Source organism: Salmo salar, chromosome ssa17 (assembly GCF_905237065.1).
Source record: "Salmo salar chromosome ssa17, Ssal_v3.1, whole genome shotgun sequence".
Classification (NCBI taxonomy): domain Eukaryota; kingdom Metazoa; phylum Chordata; class Actinopteri; order Salmoniformes; family Salmonidae; genus Salmo; species Salmo salar.
Genome location: NC_059458.1, coordinates 72,390,065 through 72,410,831, shown reverse-complemented (window position 1 = coordinate 72,410,831; position 20,767 = coordinate 72,390,065). Strand labels below are relative to the sequence as shown.

General features: G+C 43.6%; 1 protein-coding gene across 1 annotated transcript; it reads right to left on the bottom strand.

Annotated features, from left to right (window-relative positions):
- Nucleotides 1-452: 452 nt before the first annotated feature.
- Nucleotides 453-15,871, bottom strand: LOC106609782 (kelch domain-containing protein 10). The gene is made up of 9 exons (XM_014208795.2): nt 15,599-15,871; nt 9,367-9,588; nt 6,856-7,010; nt 5,128-5,276; nt 4,846-4,930; nt 4,436-4,502; nt 4,292-4,339; nt 3,880-4,019; nt 453-2,583 (listed from the first exon to the last, which is right to left on the bottom strand). The coding sequence occupies exons 1-9, from the start codon at nt 15,681-15,683 to the stop codon at nt 2,374-2,376; spliced, it is 1,161 nt and encodes a 386-aa protein (XP_014064270.1). The 5' UTR covers nt 15,684-15,871; the 3' UTR covers nt 453-2,373.
- Between the last annotated feature and the right edge of the window lie 4,896 nt (nt 15,872-20,767).

Genomic DNA, 20,767 nt, shown 5'->3' with positions numbered 1-20,767 from the left:
ATTCCTGTTCTGTTTTCTATTCTTGTGATTGTCTTTGTTGCAAAGTATTGCATTGGATAAGGTACAGCCAGGTCTATTTCAACACAAGGTCTTGCACCTGAGCAGGCAGGTAAACTTCCACACAGCTCTTTGTAAAGGAATGGTATCTAGTTATAAGCAAGGGCATGCCAATTTCAATGTGCTTGTTGCACACAGGATGTTATGGTGGTTAAATATATCTTGACTATTAGGCAAACCTAGATAGTACTTGGTAAATTGTGCACTACAAGGGTTCATGCAGGGATGACGGCTCTAAAAGGGGTCATTCCATGCCAGGTACCATTACTGTTGAAGCAGGCAAACCATTCCCAGACCGGTTTGTGCTGTCTTGTTTCAACTCGTGACAATGACCATGGGTGTTGGCAAGACCGCACAAACAGATCTGTGACCAGGCTAAGCAAACGAAGGTGATACACTATTTACAGTTCATGTTTATTGACTCGTCAACAATCGAAACAAAACATTCACAAATACAATTATCAATTCAGCGATCGCCTTAAAACCATTTGCTGCACAGTAAGGATTCAAGTCCAGGGGAGATGACTTTTCCAACTTAAAAGGTGACTAATGACATGCAGAGAAGGTGTAATAGAATGAGGACAGGCACAGATTTAGGCATTTCCTTGATGGGGAGCAGGGAATCATGGGTATTCATTAACATTTTAAACTACCCCCTTGGCAATGATCAATAAATACTATTTTGTTCCACAAGGCAGATTTTAATGGCATTGAATTCAAGGTGCCATAATATTTGGCGTTAAACCACGTCCCCAGCTCAGCATATAATCTGAACTGTGTTGATTATCTGACCCTGGCACTTTGTCTGCACACAGAGACTTAACAGCAGAATACTGTTCAGATTCAGCCCCCAAGTACAACATACATGAACTCTAAGTCATCCATAAATACAGCAGCATAAATACATATTCACACATTATTGCTGCTTTAACTAATTGTTCATTGTGTTTGGAAAGGGCACAATTAAAAGATTCATCAATGCATTGTTGACTGATCTGACAAGTGGTGCATATGTTATCTTTAATGTGAGGGGAAATTATAGAGAAACGATCCCAAATGGGAGTCATTTTTTAAATGGTCAGTATGTTTGGATCAAGCTAAACCATTACTCGTGTTTCCTTCTCCTTTCTAGGTTGTAGTACTTCAATATCATTGAAACTTTGGGAAAGGCACTGAATGAATCAGATCAATGTTAGTATTCTAAAACAGATCCCCAAAAATCTGTTTATATTTGTCCTATTAGCAAAGATGGAGTAAAAGTTGGAACAGAAATTGAATATTTTATTTAAATAAAAACATTTTAAAGTCATTTAAGGAGCACCATGTTCACAGTGATGGGATGATTTAGTTTACAAATGGACTACCACAAGCATACTGAAGAACTAAAGTGACTGGTACAGTTCAGAATGAATGGAGACCAGGTGTTTTGACTCTTACCCATCTTCCATTGATATTATGGTGGATATAAGGGCTAAGTCCCTTGGTCAAAAGTAGTGCACTATATAGAGAATAGGGTGCAATTTGGGACACTGATACAGATAACTACCAGAGATAATTGTTTCAAATACCTGTGTGTATATCTGAGATACCTGAATGCATGTTAAATGGGTATTAGGAGTGTGGTGTGATATTAGGTGAAAGGGAAGTGGTCTATTAGAGACCTAGCATCAGTCTGCTCTTCACACATAACTATTAAAATCAGACACTATCTCTTAATAATAAGCCTTGAATAGGGAAAAGTGCTGACGACAACCTGCGTCTAAGTCTGGCATGAGGGTGATACCAATACTACCTTCCCCTTGTAACACAAAACATGCCAACTGTCTGGTGTAACTTTTCATCTGAGTCCGAGTCGAACTTTCCCCAATTGCACGCAGAGAGAAAATAATGTGATAGAAATGCCCCCATTCCTCTGAAATGGCATTCTTATTAAAGTCATGAAGGCCTATATAAAATGAGAAAGTAGTGAGGGTCGTCGTGAATCTGAAAGCTGTGGAGCAAATTATTTCTGGGTCTGTAAGCAGGCAGATTGAGAGGCGTGTGTGTGTGTGTGAGGGGGGCGGCGACCTTGCTTAACACAAAGGCAAGACGGGGGAATGGGGCGGGGTCAAGAAACATTCCACTTATTCCTTTTAAAATCATCAGATGTCCAAATGCAAAAAGAAAAAAGGCATCCCATTGTTTTTGGTTTTAAGGCGGGGCTACGTAGACAGAGGGACCATCAACTCCTTCAAGGCGACCCCCTTAAAAATAAATCCTGTTCTCCGTCCGACATCTCCCATCCGTCCATCTATCATTCCATCCATCCTTCCTCCTTTATTTCAAGCGCTCGATGAGTTCCTGTGTGAGGCCCAGGTGGAGAAGCTGCATGGTGGGCAACTGAGCCAGCTGGGGGTGGGCCTTGAGCAGACGCTCCCAGCACAGCTCCAGCAGGCTGGGCACCACCAGCCAGATCTTAAACAGGGAGCCAGTCCGCTTGTTCTCGTGGATGTTCACCACACCACCGTGGATGTACATGCAGCCAGCCTGACCGGAGAGAAGATCACAATCAGAAACCTTTATCGCCATGCAACAGTCAGTCGCACAGAGAGAGAGAGTGAAATATGAGCGGGATATTGAATTGTGGTTATTGATTTAGGATGATCCTGTGTTCTTGTTTTGACAGTAAGAATATACTGACTAATCGTGCCAATAAAGCTAGTTGGATTGGAAACAGAAATGGGCTTAGGCCAGAGAGATGAAAAGACTTACAAATGAGTTCTGAAATGAGGTAGTAGAGAGGGGGAAGGAGACAGCACCTGTTACGGATACAGGTATCCTGTGTGTGTGTTTCTTGTCTCTCCTTCTCCCCTCACAGGTGACAATCATCACTCCCCAATCAGTCATCAATCAGTCCCCAATCAGAAGACACCTGTTCCTTTTCCCTCAACCTATCACAGCCCCTTTCCCTTGGTTTAAAAACCCAGTCAGTTGTTTTCTCCCCAGCTCATTATCTCGCTAGCTCATTCTCACTCTGTGATCAAACTTTGTGCTCATTCGTTCAATCGCTCTTGTGTCCAATCTCTATCTCCCTGTGTCTCTCTCTATCTCTGTATTGATCTCTTTTGTTTTTGCAACTACATGTCACATTTGTCCGGTAATCCTGTGAGTATTGTTTTGTTGTTTGACTGTTTGTTTGTTTGGTGAGAAAAGGGGGTACCAAGACAAGTCGCCCATGGGCATACATTACCCGTAGGAATACTGTGTCTAAGTACCCTAGTTAGAACTGGGCGAACCACCCACTGTATTTTTGGTTAGTTAGCTAGCTGTTGTTGAAATAGGCTAGTCTAGCTTTAGGGGTGGTTTTGGATGATTGTTTCTTTGCTTGGGTCCCGCTCAGCCCCTTTTCTCACACCCCCCTTACCGTGTGTTTAAACAATAAACCTTTAGTGTTTGACGGTAGATGTCAGTTGTCTATGGTTTTTGTTCTCACTGTTACTTTTCACTATTATAATTTGCATGATTTATGTTACGGGTCTCAGTTCCATCTCCCCTAGACTGCAGGGCCAAAGGGATTCGTAACAGCACCTTAAAGGAACATCATCATGTGACACTATGCTTCTTGAAAGTCCAATATCTTTGAAGTTTGACTGCTAACATGCAAAACATTTTGGAACTGTATCAACATTGGTCGTTTTTGAGTGGCGTTTCCTTTTAAGTCTACTATGCTAGATCTTGAAACCAGCGAAATGCGGATAAACTGTGAATGGGACACTAACAGTTCTACATCAACTACTACATAATAAACAGCTGAGGTTTCCTCTAGTGTAGTGCCCTACTGACCGGGGTCACGGCAGCACAGTGGAAATAGGCTGGCTCAGGCATCACCGCTGGGAGCTTGGTCCACTGGAACGTCTGCAGGTTGATCTTCCACAGATCAGCCACTATGACTTCACCGTTGTAACCTCCACATAGAAACACATCTGACACACACAACATCATGGGTTAGACTGAGACCAGTTACAATATATTGATGGGATGACAACAACAAAACGTCAAACACTCTTTGGGACTTCGTTGAATGAGATGCGGAGACGGACAGAAGCAGACTAATGAAGACTTGTGAAAGTGGCTGTGATAAAACCACCACCGTTAGAGGGATAAGTGGTCTGGAGTGGGCAATGATACCACTACACCTCCTGTACAAACATTGTAATACTTCTGCTATAGAATGAATAAATGATAAGAATCTCACCGTTCCGTATCTGCACACAGCTGTGACATCTCCTGGGAGCAGGGTACCCTGTCAAAACCCAAAGCAATTGGATGAGTAGTAATATGTGAATAAAAAGACCCATAGACAGCGCATTGGTTTTCTATTAAAACATCATACACAAACCTATTTTATCATGAGGCTTGGTTGAGATCTCCTCCCAGGAATTTGTCTCCAGGTTGTACGCATGTATCTGGTAGGGGAAAAAAGGAAATGAGTTCACCTCAAACACACACAAACATAACCCGGCCTCATAACCCCGCCTCATAACCCGGCCACACTCAGTGACAGAAGTCGCCGCTTCCTCGATCTTTATGGCTTTACAGCACTAAAAATAGCCTGAAAACCACCAAGTGACCAAATTACCCAGATTAGCTGTCTGTTTGCCTAGTCAGACTCACTACCATCACAGGTTTACGATCATTCTTCTGACCTTCCTTGAAGTTATCACAGATCTGAATTGGATGGATAGGTGAAAGCGATTGGAACAGGGCCACAAACTACCACAGGTTTATGTTGACAGGTTGGTGTACTACCTTGTCCAGAGGATAGGAGGTCCAGGAGGTCCCTCCTCCCAGGATGTATATCCTCTGACGGTCGTGTGCTATTTCATGTCTGTACCTGTGACACAAACAGACATGACTCATTACTTATGAGGCCCTCTGCTCCTCTAGGAGCTGAATTGAATAAGTCAGGTCATCACTCATGCTACCCAGTGACTGGGGTGTATTCACTAGACACCAAACAGAAGAAATGGGACTGAAACAGGGAGGGACAATGACATGATCCGGTGGGACCGATTAAGGCGTGATGCTCACCGTTCCTCAGGCAGGTCGTCTGGTGGGTTGTTGGGTTTGAGGTGGATCCACTCTCTGGTGTTCAGGTCCAGTCTGTGCAGGTCTGTGCTGTAGATGTAGCCCGTCGTTCCCCCAAACACATACAGGAAGCTGTTAATGATGGCCATCGCCTTGGGGGAGAGAGAAACAAAATGGCTACCAAATCAAACTTCCATGGAAATCAACAACAATAAAGATTTGTATTTGCAAGGATTGCCTATATCTACTTTTGCTATATAATATGCTCCCCTGGAATCATTTAATGCCTCTACCTATCCCTTTGGACATTTGTCTACCATGAATTCTAGTTAAGTCAATCAGATTTTATTCAAATTTTACAAATGCATGTCAAAGCGCTCCGAGACAGGATTGTGTTAAGGCACAGATCTGGGAAAGGGTACCAAAACATTTCTCCAGCATTCAAGGTCCCCGAGAACACAGTGGCCTCCAACATTCTTAAATGGAGGAAGTTTGGAACCACCAAGACTCTTCCTAGAGCTGGCCGCCCGGCCAAACTGAGCAATTGGGGGAGAAGGGTCTTGGTCAGGGAGGTGACGAAGAACCTGATGGTCACTCTGACAGAGCTCCAGAGTTCCTCTGTGGAGACGGAGAAACTTCCAGAAGGCCAACCATCTCTGCAGCACTCCACCAATTAGGCCTTTATGGTAAAGTGGCCAGACGGAAGCCACTCCTCAGTAAAAGGCACATGACAGCCGCTTGGAGTTTGTCAAAAGGCACCCAAAGACTCTCAGACCCTGAGAAACAAGATTCCCTGGTCTGATGAAACCAAGATTGAACTGTTTTACCTGAATGCCAAGCGTCACATCTAGAGGAAACCTGGCACCATCCCTACGGTGAAGCATGGTGGTGGCAGAATCATGCTGTGAAGATGTTTTTCAGCGGCAGGGACTAGTCAGGATGGAGGCAAAGATGAACGGAGCAAAGTACAGAGAGATCCTTGATGAAAACCTGCTCCAGAGCGCTCAGGACCTCAGACTGGTGCGAAGGTTCACCTTCCAACAGGACAACAACCCTAAGCACACAGCCAAGACAATGCAGGAGTGGTTTCAGGACAAGTCTCTGAATGTCCTTGAGTGGCCCAGCCAGAGCTCGGACTTGAACCCGATCGAACATCTCTGGAGACCTGAAAATAGCTGTGCAGCGACACTCCCCATCTAACCTGACCGAGTTTGAGAGGATCTACAGAGAAGAATGGGAGAAACTCCCCAAATACAGGTTTGCCAAGCTTGTAGCGTCATAACCAAGAAGACTCGAGGCTATAATTGCTACCAAAGGTGCTTCAACAAAGTACTGAGTAAAGGGTCTGAATACTTACGTAAATGTGATATTTTTTTATTTTTTTTTAGCAAACATTTAAAAAAAAGACGTTTCTGCTTTGTCATTATGTGTGTGTGTAGATTGAGGGTAAAATATTTTTTTTAATCAATTTTAGAATAAGGCTGTAACGTAACAAAATGTGGAAAAAGTCAAGGTGTCTGAATACTTTCCGAAGGCACTGTATGTATACACTGATATGGTACTGGAGATAATGAATGAGGTTGAAAAGTGGCGGAAGTGCCCTTTAACAGGAAACGGAGTGTAGGCCTAAACCTCAGAAGAGTCCAGAGCAAGCCAAGGAGGCAGTGGCAGAGAGAACCAGTAGAGAAAATAATCAGAGATGAGCCAGTAATGCCAGATTCATTGGCCTACCTGTCCGTAGATTCGGTTGGGCTTCTTCCCTCGGCAGTTGAGCAGCGACCACCGCTTGTACTTGACGTTGCAGACGTGGACGTCATTTCCGTTGTTTTCCCCAAAGGGAATCCCAGTGCCACCGAACACCAACAGATTGTTTCCATGTAAAACAGCTGAGGGACACAATACTGAGGGTTTAAGCTGGGTGGTGTTCATTAGGGCACACAGTAGCAAAACCTTAAGACATTTTGCAACGGAAAACAAAGTGTTTCTTACTGGACTTATTTTACAAGCATTTTGCTACACCCAAAATAACACATTAGCTAAATATTTCATGTTAATGAGGTGTAGAAATGCTCTTTCGTGATTTAATACATCAATGAGTTAGCTAAATCATATTTTACTAACCAAAACTCGTTACAAGTGACTGGGTTCTAAATCAGTTTGACCCCCCACCAGCATCAAAATGGCAGTGCTTGTTCATTCAAGCATTCTTTCATACAATCACGATTGGCTTGATTTAATTAAACGTTTTAGATGTGGAGAATTCTAGGATATTTTATTTTACCCTCTTGATAAGAAGTGACCATACTGTATTAAGTTGTTATTGATGGATTACATGCATTGGAAATGAAAAAGTAAATAAGTAACTACTGCAACCTGAGTTTTCCATTCATAAATGTCCAGGGTAAATTACTACAGTAGATGGGCCCTGGTATTTCAGTTGTACTGAATGACTGTCAAATCTGTGCTTCGTCTGCTCAATGAGCTACATTTATACTGAAGATCAGTGGCGATTTTAGCATGTAAATCTTGGTGGGGCAAATTTAAAAAAATAAATAAAACGTTTTTAGATGCATGCCAGAAAAGCCACTACACAACACCAACTGAGCCACAGGGGACTCCTGAACGTAAACCCCTTCAGTACCCCTTAAACATAAACCCCTTCAGTACCCATGAACGTAAACCCCTTCAGTACCCCTAAACATAAACCCCTTCGGTACCCCTGAACGTAAACCCCTTCGGTACCCCTGAACGTAAACCCCTTCGGTACCCCTAAACATAAACCCCTTCAGTACCCCTAAACATAAGCCCCTTCAGTACCCCTGAACATAAGCCCCTTCAGTACCCCTAAACATAAACCCCTTCAGTACCCCTAAACATAAACCCCTTCAGTACCCCTAAACATAAACCCCTTCAGTACCCCTAAACATAAACCCCTTCAGTACCCCTGAACATAAACCCCTTCAGTACCCCTGAACATAAACCCCTTCAGTACCCCTAAACATAAACCCCTTCAGTACCCATGAACATAAACCCCTTCAGTACCCCTAAACATAAACCCCTTCAGTACCCCTAAACGTAAACCCCTTCAGTACCCCTAAACGTAAACCCCTTCAGTACCCATGAACGTAAACCCCTTCAGTACCCCTGAACATAAACCCCTTCAGTACCCCTAAACATAAACCCCTTCAGTACCCCTAAACATAAACCCCTTCAGTACCCATGAACATAAACCCCTTCAGTACCCATGAACATAAACCCCTTCAGTACCCATAAACATAAACCCCTTCAGTACCCCTGAAACATAAACCCCTTCAGTACCCCTAAACATAAACCCCTTCAGTACCCCTAAACATAAACCCCTTCAGTACCCCTAAACATAAACCCCTTCAGTACCCCTAAACATAAACCCCTTCAGTACCCCTAAACATAAACCCCTTCAGTACCCCTAAACATAAACCCCTTCAGTACCCCTAAACATAAACCCCTTCAGTACCCATAAACATAAACCCCTTCAGTACCCATGAACATAAACCCCTTCAGTACCCATGAACATAAACCCCTTCAGTACCCATGAACATAAACCCCTTCAGTACCCCTAAACATAAACCCCTTCAGTACCCTTAAACATAAACCCCTTCAGTACCCCTAAACATAAACCCCTTCAGTACCCATGAACATAAACCCCTTCAGTACCCATGAACATAAACCCCTTCAGTACCCCTAAACATAAACCCCTTCAGTACCCATGAACGTAAACCCCTTCAGTACCCCTGAACATAAACCCCTTCAGTACCCCTAAACGTAAACCCCTTCAGTACCCATGAACGTAAACCCCTTCAGTACCCATGAACGTAAACCCCTTCAGTACCCATGAACATAAACCCCTTCAGTACCCATGAACGTAAACCCCTTCAGTACCCCTAAACATAAACCCCTTCAGTACCCATGAACGTAAACCCCTTCAGTACCCATGAACGTAAACCCCTTCAGTACCCATGAACGTAAACCCCTTCAGTACCCATGAACGTAAACCCCTTCAGTACCCATGAACGTAAACCCCTTCAGTACCCATAAACATAAACCCCTTCAGTACCCATGAACGTAAACCCCTTCAGTACCCATGAACATAATACCCTTCGGTACCTGAAGATAATACATCAAGGGATGGCTAAAAGATCATTTTCACTGTAGTGTCCCTTTAAATTCCATACCTGAGAAAAACAATCCTACTGGTTCCCTTACCTGACATGGAGGCCAGCTCGGTGGGCATGTAGCCCTCTGTACGGATCTGCTGCCAGGTGCCCGTGGAAAAGTGGTACCTCCACAGCTCCCTGAACAGCGGGTAGTCCTCGTTCTCCTGGCCGCCCGACTCATCATAGTCCGGGTTGTACCCCCCGAACACGTACAGGTTGGTGTTGTCTGCCACGCAGCGATGCCCGCTCCGAGCTGGGGGCATATGGAGACCTGTGGGGTGGTACAGAGTGGTAGAGGTATTAGGAGGAGGATGACAGTAAGGGACAAGGCGGAGAGAGATGTTAAGCTACAGCGGGCTACAACTACAGGAATCACACATAACCTAGTTGGCCATCCTTCATCAGTCCTGGGTTAACATCTTCATGGGTCCACATCATGCTGCCATGATAATAAAAGTGGATCAAAAAAAATAAACTCTTCTAACTAGAAGATGTAAACAGGACCGGTTGACTAGTTGATAGAGCTGCAAGATTCCGGTAAACTTACCAAAAAATATTAGTTGGAAGACTACCGGAATCAGAATGAAGAAGCAGGATATCTGGAGTTCTCAAACCAGGAATTCTGGAATTTTGAAAACCCACAAGTTGAGGACTAGCCTATGCTGTCTGAGCAAGGTCCTTCCATGCTGCAATCTGGGATTCCGGAGGTTTCTATTGTGTAAGCACTAAGCTGGTGAAGTTGTGTGGAACATTTGTGATAAAGAAGCACAGCAACTACAGTATCATATACCTGGTCAAACTAATAAAGCAAGTTGGTGCGTCTTGCTGGCATCATGGTACTGTTTTAAATCACAGGGTGAGGGTGGTACACACAGCAAAGCAGACTGAGATATAATGGAGTAGGTCTATTACTATCCTCGTGGTAGCGCAAGTCCCCACAACGATAGAAAAACAAGGAAAATGTTCCCTTGTGGGGACATTTCCCAGGTCCCCAATAAGGCAAAGGCTATTTTAGGCTTAGCTTAAGGGTTAGAATTAGGGTTAGGAAAATAGTATTTTTGATGGGAATAAATGTTTGGTCCCGACAGGGATAGAAAAACAAAGTGTGTGTGTGTAGATTAACTGAAAACAAAACGGTTCAGACTTAAGAACACAACTTTCAAAAGGTCCCACCGATGGGACGCTCTTTTCCACAGTGACTGTCCACCAAGAGAGATCACAAGAGCCCTGCCACCTTCACCTTTCAGCTGCATGACTTTCCTCTCTGCAGTAAAAACACAGAGCTCACCACCAATAGCCTAATTCCTAGGCTGGGCATTTGGTCCATAACCTGCAACACTGCAGGTGATTACAGTGTGTTCCCAAAAATCTAAAGTAGCCAACATAATGAAAAAAGTTACATTCTCATTTGGATGCATCAATTAAGTAGCCAGCCACATAAGGATTAGGATGAGTAGTCAGCTATTAGACTGGCAGCTGGCACGTAGATTCTTACATTCTAATAATTTACCAGACGCTCTTATCCAGAGACATTTACAGTAGTGAGTGGATTCATTTTCCTATATTTGTAAGTACTGGTCCCCTGTGGGAATCGAACCCACAACCCTGGCGTTGCAAGCGCCATGTTCTACAGACTGAGCTGACAGTCAGAGAGAATCAACAAAATGGGTGGGTGCTGCAAGGTGACAAAAAGACACTAACATAAGGCGAGTTTGTTTTTCATGGCCCGGTGACCCGGGTGGGTGGAGAGTTCACTTAATGATCAATGAAATGGTCTAAAATGGAAGGACCAATGGTCTGGTCTGCCCATCCGGGGCACCGTGCCATGCAAAACAAACTCGCCCAGACACACTCACACCCAACCTAGAGGCCCTACTCATTTTCTTAGGGCCTGTCACCACAATCAGAGTCGTCAGGCGGTCAGTAACACACATCAACCACTGGTTTCTTAAACATCAGCAGCAGAGCGAGAAGGGGGTCAAAATGGCCTCTTCTAACATAGCACCATGATGATGTTGTGATTAGATGCAGATCCTATGATAGGCTTACAGAACCCAGGACATTGTTTACAGGGTAGTCATTTTTCAGAAACCGTGGGTTGCAGTGTGAACTACAGAGGGCAAGCTATCCAAAACATGTTTCCCATGTCCAACAGCATAGCGAGAGTCCGTGCTAAACAGAATAACCAGTTTCTGCAGCATACTGTGTACAAGAGAAAGAAACGCTCATTCCAGAGACCTAGAATGTTACTGGTTTGTTTATAACAGGGTGTTGGGCCACCACAACAGCTTCAATGAGCTTTAGCATAGATCCTACAAGTGTCTGGAACTCTATTGGAGGGATGCGACACCATTCTTCCACAAGAAATTCCCTAATTTTGTGTTTTGTTGATGGTGGTGGAAAATGCCATCTTAAGCACCGCTCCAGAATCTCCCATAAGTGTTCAATTGGGTTGAGGTCTGACAGACACACACACCACCCTTTAAACCCCCTATGCTCCTTTGAGACCCCTCCTTCAAAGTTACTGAGATCTCTTCTTCTAGCCACGCATGGTAGCCAAAATAATGGGAATTTCTATACATGACCCTATGCATGATGGGATGTTAATTCCTTAATTAACTCTGGAACCCCACCTGTGTGGAATCACCTGCTTTCAATATACTTTATATCCCTCATTGACTCAAGTGTTTGGTTTATTATTTTGTCAGGTACCCGTCCATTCACACCATATGTGAAACACTGATACTCTCAGCGCCAGGCTTGAGACTGAGATAAAGCTTTACCACGCCAAAACGACACTCAACAAGCTAAAATACGAGATAAGAAATGGGTTGAGCAGAGGTCATTCTTCATCTTCAGTCTCAATGTAGGGCAGGTATAATCAAATCCACTAGAAGCCAAAAATGCTATACTTTAATGAAGTACAGGACCTAGGCTACCTTAGGTCAAGGGAAAGGGGATACCTAGACAGTTACACAACTGAATGCATTCAACCGAAATGTGTCTTCCGCATTTAAACCAACACATCTATTCTAGGTGTGAGAAAATTCCACCCTTCAATGCCACTTTCACATAGCACGAACCGAGTGGGGATGGTGATGCCGTTGTATAATGCAGTATAACGGACCAAGCATGTGTTTTGTCCATCAGCAAACAGACAGTGCAAAGCTCCCATATCCCACTGTCACTGTCCATTAGCCCAGTTCCTGTCACACTGTTGTTCTCCCAGGCCCTAAACATCCCCATGCATTCTGTTCTCCCAGGCCCTAAACATCCCCATGCATTCTGTTCTCCCAGGCCCTAAACATCCCCATGCATTCTGTTCTCCCAGGCCCTAAACATCCCCATGCATTCTGTTCTCCCAGGCCCTAAACATCCCCATGCATTCTGTTCTCCCAGGCCCTAAACATCCCCATGCATTCTGTTCTCCCAGGCCCTAAACATCCCCATGCATTCTGTTCTCCCAGGCCCTAAACATCCCCATGCATTCTGTTCTCCCAGGCCCTAAACATCCCCATGCATTCTGTTCTCCCAGGCCCTAAACATCCCCATGTATTCTGTTCTCCCAGGCCCTAAACATCCCCATGCATTCTGTTCTCCCAGGCCCTAAACATCCCCATGCATTCTGTTCTCCCAGGCCCTAAACATCCCCATGCATTCTGTTCTCCCAGGCCCTAAACATCCCCATGCATTCTGTTCTCCCAGGCCCTAAACATCCCCATGCATTCTGTTCTCCCAGGCCCTAAACATCCCCATGCATTCTGTTCTCCCAGGCCCTAAACATCCCCATGCATTCTGTTCTCCCAGGCCCTAAACATCCTCCATGCATTCTGTTCTCCCAGGCCCTAAACATCCCCATGCATTCTGTTCTCCCAGGCCCTAAACATCCCCATGCATTCTGTTCTCCCAGGCCCTAAACATCCCCATGCATTCTGTTCTCACATGACCTAAACATCCCCATGCATTCTGTTCTCCCAGGCCCTAAACATCCCCATGCATTCTGTTCTCCCAGGCCCTAAACATCCCCATGCATTCTGTTCTCCCAGGCCCTAAACATCCCCATGCATTCTGTTCTCCCAGGCCCTAAACATCCCCATGCATTCTGTTCTCCCAGGCCCTAAACATCCCCATGCATTCTGTTCTCCCAGGCCCTAAACATCCTCATGCATTCTGTTCTCCCAGGCCCTAAACATCCCCATGCATTCTGTTCTCACATGACCTAAACATCCTGATGCATTCAACTTTTTGAGCTGGTCTGACAGCCTGGCTTTATATTGCCCAGGCAATCATGTCCTCTCTATGTTGCTAGGAGGCTTTTTTCAATGTCACTCAGTGTCCACGCATTGAAAGAAACATACATAAGCTTATCTGGACATACGATTTATAAGTGTTTCTGTACAGTAGCACATTTCACCAGCCGCTGAAAACGAGCCTAGGATTACATCTGCTCAGTGATCATGAGTTACAGAGAAGAGTGTATGTACAATGGCATGCATGTAGCCTAGCCTCTTTCCACAGCATGTAGCCTATCCTCTTTCCACAGCATGTAGCCTATCCTCTTTCCACAGCATGTAGCCTATCCTCTTTCCACAGCATGTAGCCTATCCTCTTTCCACAGCATGTAGCCTATCCTCTTTCCACAGCATGTAGCCTATCCTCTTTCCACAGCATGTAGCCTATCCTCTTTCCACAGCATGTAGCATATCCTCTTTCTACAGCATGTAGCCTATCCTCTTTCTGCAGCATGCATTCTCATTAGCACATGTCCTTCATGCACACACTCAACATAATTTTAGAAGAAGCAAGGCATTGCCTAGATATTGCACAGCAGCTAAATAGTAGGCCACACACAACTATACCTACAGAGAGCAATAGTAATGGCGTCTTTTTGTAGGCACTAACTCCGCCATGGCTCATTGGCCAAAGCCTATGGGGAATTTATATTGATAAACACAGAAAATAAGGTCTGTGGCAAACATAGGCTTAGGAGATCTTATACGTTATGTGATCATTTTCATTAGCTAATGTCACTTTAAGCATTTATTTCATCAAAACAAGCACATAGTCTTCATAAAGGTCCTGTTAATTGACTGATATCTCATAGAAGAAAAAAAGAACATAAGATATCCTAAGCCTGTGTTAACTATTTTCAGTGTTTATTCCAAAACCTCATTCTTTCCCACCATAGGAATTGCTGAACGAACCAGATGTAACTGATTTCTGGTATTTAGGACTACAAGGTGGTGAGCTCTATGTTACTATGAACAAGGGCTGCTGCCAGCTGGCTAACAACTGTTGGGACTATGGACCACAGTACCTGGGGCTCCGGATGCAGTCCTTGATGTAACAAACACAAATCCATCTGGCATCAGTATATATGTGATTATTAAACAGCATTAGATGATATTCCTGTGTATTGCTAACAATACAAGGCCTAATGCCTGACGACCAAAATAATGTGATGATGTGTATAATGAAATATGATCCATTTCTCATCTTGTTGGTTTGGAGTCAGTGTCGAGGTCATTTTCATACTGTAAATCAATCAATACCGTGGTCAATAGCTTAAGTTAAATGTATGAATCAGGTTCTACTAAGCAGATTTTTTTTGCAAGGATGGAGGATTCCCTGGAGTTGAGCATTTCTGCAGATGAGTCGACCACCAACCATCTTTCCATAATCAGAATGATGTCAGTCTAGCGAAGGTTATGCATCAAACATTTGTATAGCCAACAACTGAACCAGAATCTGACCTTATTAATGAACGTCTACTGTAAAGACTGATTCTGGTTCAGCCAACAACATGAAGCGCAAATAACTGACATCTGTGAAATAACGTTAGCTAGAATTAACGTTAGTCAGCTAAAACATTTGCAATCCAGCTAATAACGTTAATTGATTAGGCTAATATGAGATTGTTTACTTTCATGTTTTATTCTTAAACGGTGTTTCCATGGTTTATTGCTCTCTGAGCAAACCAAAATAAACATAGATAGCTAATTACCTACCTAGGTAACGTTAGCTAGTTAGTGGTTCAGACAGAGGCTAACTAGTTAGCTACCTAGGTCGCCGCTATTGTTACATTTGATTAAACATCTTGCCTTTCAATGTCAATAGCACAAAAACCCAGTTAACCTCTGCAATCAAGATTAGCGGACTTTGTCAATAATATTCATTGAATTGGTTTCATAACAGTAACGTTACCAGCGGACAGGTCTCTAGTAATATGGCTTACGTTAGCTAGCTGGATATGCTACAGTAGTATGTTGTTTTTGACTGACCTGCTACTCTGACTGGAGGCCTCACTGTCAGTTTCTCGAATTTATTCAGTTGTTCCGAACTGCGATCGCCTTCTGCGGCCGACATCGTTTTCCAGATCCAAGACGATCAACAAAATGTTACTCAAAATTGCGACAAAATGCTTTAAGGTGCTGATAATACATTACAAGAAATAAAACATTACATTATTCCCAAGGAAAGCCATTTACAAATGCATCGTTCATGTGTCCCTGACCAATCAGAGAGCCTGTTATTGATGTGTGTCGCGCAGGAAAGTTATTGGGTTTCCACTAGTTACCACAGCCATCGTAAATATTAATGAAAACAAACATTTGCTTTTTGGTCTTAATTTAAGGCTAAGGTTAGACATAAGGTTGGCAGTGTGGTTAAGGTTAGAGTTAGGGTTAAAATCATATTTTGAGAAGATACATTTAAGTAATGGGCGGGGTTTAGGACTTTGTGGCTGTGATAACTAGTGACGACCAAATTATGGGCGGGGCGAGGTACATACTATGTGGAAAATAATGTATTTTGAAACCAGGGTGCATAATTCATAGATCGTCCTATTTTTCTAATTGTACATAAATTACTTGGATTTAATGCAAAAAGTTTGGCATATGTTGCGTTCCAGCAGGTATATTTCACTTGTCACCCCCAAAGCCAATTTCTCCTTCGGCCGCCTCTCCTTCCAGTTCTCTGCTGCCAATGACTGGAACGAACTGCAAACATCACTGAAGCTGGAGACTCATATCTCCCTCACTAACTTTAAGCACCAGCTGTCAGAGCAGCGCACAGATCACTGCACCTGTACATAGCCCATCTATAAATAGCCCAAACAACTACCACTTCCCCTACTGTATTTATTTATTTATTTTGCTCCTTTGCACCCCAGTATTTCTACTTTGCACACTCATCTACTATCAAATCTACCATTCCAGTGTTTTAATTGCTATATTGTACTTACTTCGCCACCATGGCCTATTTATTGCCTTTACCTCCCTTATCTCACCTCATTTGCTCACATTGTATATAGACTTATTTTTCTACTGTATTATTGACTGTATGTTTGTTTTACTCCATGTGTAACTCTGTGTTGTTATATGTGTCGAACTGCTTTGCTTTATCTTGGCCAGGTCGCAGTTGTAAATGAGAACTTGTTCTCAACTTGCCTACCTGGTTAAATAAAGGTGAAATAAATAAAATAAAAAATTAAGCATGAATTACCAATTACTAATACTGTGTCACTGTGACTTGGTTAATAGAAAAGGCTTAAAGTCAAATGAACATGTATTTATTCATACCTAGGCCACATGAAATTGTTGAGGAGGTTGAAAATATTCATCAGGAACGAAAACACTTTATTGACACCATCAATTCATAAAGCAAAAGCACATCACTGACAGTAGTCATAAAATCCTAGAAGAAGTGTTGGACTTCCCTCTTGGATTTCCGGACAACATTGAGCTGAAAATAACCAAGAGGGAAATACATTTTATTTATTGAAAGAAGCATTTACGTTTTAAACATTGGCCTGTTGATAATTTAAATTCCACAAAATGAAATTATATGAAGACAAAATGCATCTGTCAGTTCACTTTCTCAGGGTAACTGAACTGATTGGATGGCAATGACTTCCTTACCCTCCCTGTCCTGGATGGCTGTGCTTATTGCCAGAGTTACAGCCACAACCAGTTGTGGTTCTAGATTATATGGCTCCCTGAGGAGAACCCCCCCTTCAACAATATGTCTGTGAAACTATATATTCACAGAATTATGAATTAATTGTGGTTTATTTGGTAACATTTCGTAGTGTGACTGATTTTACTAATTTAATTAGTACTGTACAAAGTTAGAGGTGCACTATTTAATAGATTCCACTGCTCCCCCACCTTGGGCTTCCAGTGGGGAGACCTGAGGTCAACCTACCCCCGCCCCCTCCCGATCTCGTACTTCTGAGTGGGAGACCTTCCCAGGCAGTAGCCTGCCTAGCTCACAAACTTGAATCAGGGCGCCCACTCCGACAAGGTTAATTGACCCACAGTCCCACACGGTGACATGATATCATTGACGTAACGTGCAAATGAGCGATAGAAAACCGATCGCGTAAATATCACCACTCCAAATTTTTGCAGCCACCCCGTGCCGCCCCCAACAAGATGCCGACTTGGGCGGCTGCCCATGTCGCCTATACCTAAATCAACCACTTGCTACAACAGACTGCAAACAGAGAAGACAATACTCATATTGTACATATAACTCACCAGCCAGCATTCTACAACATACCCCAATGGTCCTTGGGGCTGGTGTTATGTCTTATTTTCTCTGTCTCCTTTCTCTCTGTCATGATGTCAGCTGAAAGTGTGTGTCTTCGGACAGTGAGGTGGAAGATGGACCCTGATGAGGCCACTGTTGTAGATAACCTGCTTATGGCCATCAGATGGTACCAGACAAACTTTGAATTGAACTCCAGCTCTTGCCAAAATAGTTTGTTTTTCTGCACAGAACTGAACTGCTTCCAATTGGCTCATTCATCCCCCTTCCTCTCCCCTGTAACTATTCCCCAGGTTGTTGCTGTAGATGAGAATGTGTTTTTAGTCAGCTTAACTGTGAAAATAAGGGTTAAAAAAACTGTGATCTCAAATTCTTTAGTGCAAGGGAAATTGATGGGTTCATTCTCTGCTAAAGTTTCTCCACAAATCTATGGATGGATGATGCCAGAGATATCCCGGTTCACAATTTTGGTCCAGGCAGACATAGAAGGAAAGACTTCACTATGGAACCATTGCTCTCATCCAGGCTGTTGATGGTCACTGTGTAAGTGACCTTGACTTCAAGAAAGAGCTGGAGTTCAATTCAAAGGGTAGGTAACAACACATCTGCCACGCTGATCCTCAACACGTGGGCCCCTCAGGGGTGCGTGCTCAGTCCCCTCCTGTACTCCCTGTTCACCCATGACTGCATGGCCAGGCACGACTCCAACACCATCATTAAGTTTGCAGACGACACAACAGTGGTAGGCCTGATCACTGACAACGATGAGACAGTCTTTAGGGAGGAGGTCAGAGACCTGGCCGAGTGGTGCCAGGATAACAACCTCTCCCTCAACATGATCAAGACAAAGGAGAGGACCGAGCACGCCCCCATTCCCATCTACGGGGCTGTAGTGGAGCAGACTGAGAGCTTCAAGTTCCTTGGTGTCCACATCACCAACAAACTATCATGGTCCAAGCACCACAAGACAGTCGTAAAGAGGGCATGACAAAGCCCACTCCCCCTCAGGAGAATGAAAAGATTTGTCATGGGTCCTCAGATCCTCAAAAAGTTCTACAGCTGTACCATCGAGAGCATCCTGACTGGTTGCATCACTGCCTGGTGTGGCAACTGCTCAGCCTCCGATCGCAAAGCACTACAGAGGGTAGTGCGTACGGCCCAGTACATCACTGAGCCCAAGCTTCCTGCCATCCACGACCTCTGTACCAGGCGGTGTCAGAGGAAGGCCCTAAAAATTGTCAAAGACTCCAGCCACCCTAGTCATAGATTGTTCTCTCTGCTACTGTACGGCAAGCGGGTACCGGAGCGCTAAGTCTAGGTCCAAAAGGCTTCTTAACAGCTTCTACCCCCAAACCATAAGACTCCTGAATAGCTAATCAAATGGCTACCCGGACTATTTGCATTTGACTTATCTATTTTTTACTTAACACTTATTTTTCTTAAAACTGAATTGTTGTTTAAGGGCTTGTAAGTAAGCATTTCACTGTAAGGCCTACGCCTGTTGTATTCGGCTCATGTGACAAATAAAATTTGATTTGATTTGATTTGGTCTTTCTTTACTTCTTAATGGTATATTTCACCCCTGATTCAGTGCAAAGAGCCTGGTTGATCATGTCAACCACTGGCCTCTGGTACCCATGTGTGGGTAAGAATCCCGGCACCTACTGGCCCGTACTTTGATCTCCTTTCTCTCTGTGTCCCCTTCATTTCACACTGTTTCTGTCAATAAACAATCAAATCTGTAAGGAGAATGGCCAGTTGTGCAGCCTTGTCACAGGTTGTAAAATCTGATGTGTGGTGATGATGACAAAACTCTATGGGCTGTGCACAACCAGTTGATTCCACTAGCCTTGATTTGGCTAGCTGACCCTGAAACAAGCTTAAAGTGACATTATAAACATTTATTTTTACTGCTCTACTTATGTTGGTAACCAGTTTATAATAGCAATAAGGCACCTCAGAGGTTTGTGGTATATGGCCAATATACCACGGCTTTGGGCTGTATCCAGGCAATCCGCGTTGCGTCGTGCATAAGAACATACCTTAACCGTCGTATATTGGCGATATACCACACCCCCTCGTGCCTTATTGCTTAAATATGTAACCTGACAAAATTCACATATAAACATGAGTTATAGATCTATCATTCTACTTGAAAGCAAGTATAAGAAGCGGTAGAGCTGTTCTATGTGCGCTTTTTATATACTTCCCGTTTTTTTGTTTTTGCATAATTTTACCCTTGGTTTTGTACACCAGCTTCAAATAGCTGAAAATACAATATTTTTGGTCATGGAAAATATATGTCACAGTGGTTTAGATGGTACAATGATTCTCTACACTATACTAGCTTATTTTCTCACTAACTGAAATTATGTGAACTATTCGAGTTTTAACAACCAGGAAACGATTTAATTGCTAGCAATATTAGTCTATGAGTGCAAAGCCCTCCTCAGGGAGTGTGCCCGGGGGCCTAGCTGATCCTTCTAATGATGCATTTTGCATCATGTTGTTGTGGCCGGTGACACTTTGCTTCCCGATAGTCTGTCATGGATATTCACCACTAAGGACTCAAACTCAATGTAAATGAATCAATGTTCATTATAACGGCCGGAGAGGTTCACAAACTCAATCCAAGCTTGATGAAATCTCTGAAGAGGGCATTCCCTTTCAGTACTCTTATACTGCTACACAAGCAAGTCAAATAAGCATGATTGACATGATTCATTATTCATCATTAATACGTTGGTTCCTGCACGTGACTGACTGACACCTCACAAGGCTTCATCTCCCAAAGCTGGGACCTTGAAACTGAGATACTACTTTTGGTTCCCAGAATAATGTTCTGGGCGTACTGCCAATTGGTCTGAGGAAGAGGTCACAGTCAACTGCATGAACCAAGA

Excerpts from the sequence above, each read along its gene's own strand:
- LOC106609782 (XM_014208795.2), bottom strand. The coding sequence starts at position 15,683 with ATGTCGGCCGCAGAAGGCGATCGCAGTTCGGAACAACTGAATAAATTC. Across the intron at positions 7,011-9,366 it reads CGAGCTGGCCTCCATGTCAG|CTGTTTTACATGGAAACAAT; the intron begins GTAAGGGAACCA and ends TGTGTCCCTCAG. Across the intron at positions 5,277-6,855 it reads CCAACCGAATCTACGGACAG|GCGATGGCCATCATTAACAG; the intron begins GTAGGCCAATGA and ends CTCTCCCCCAAG.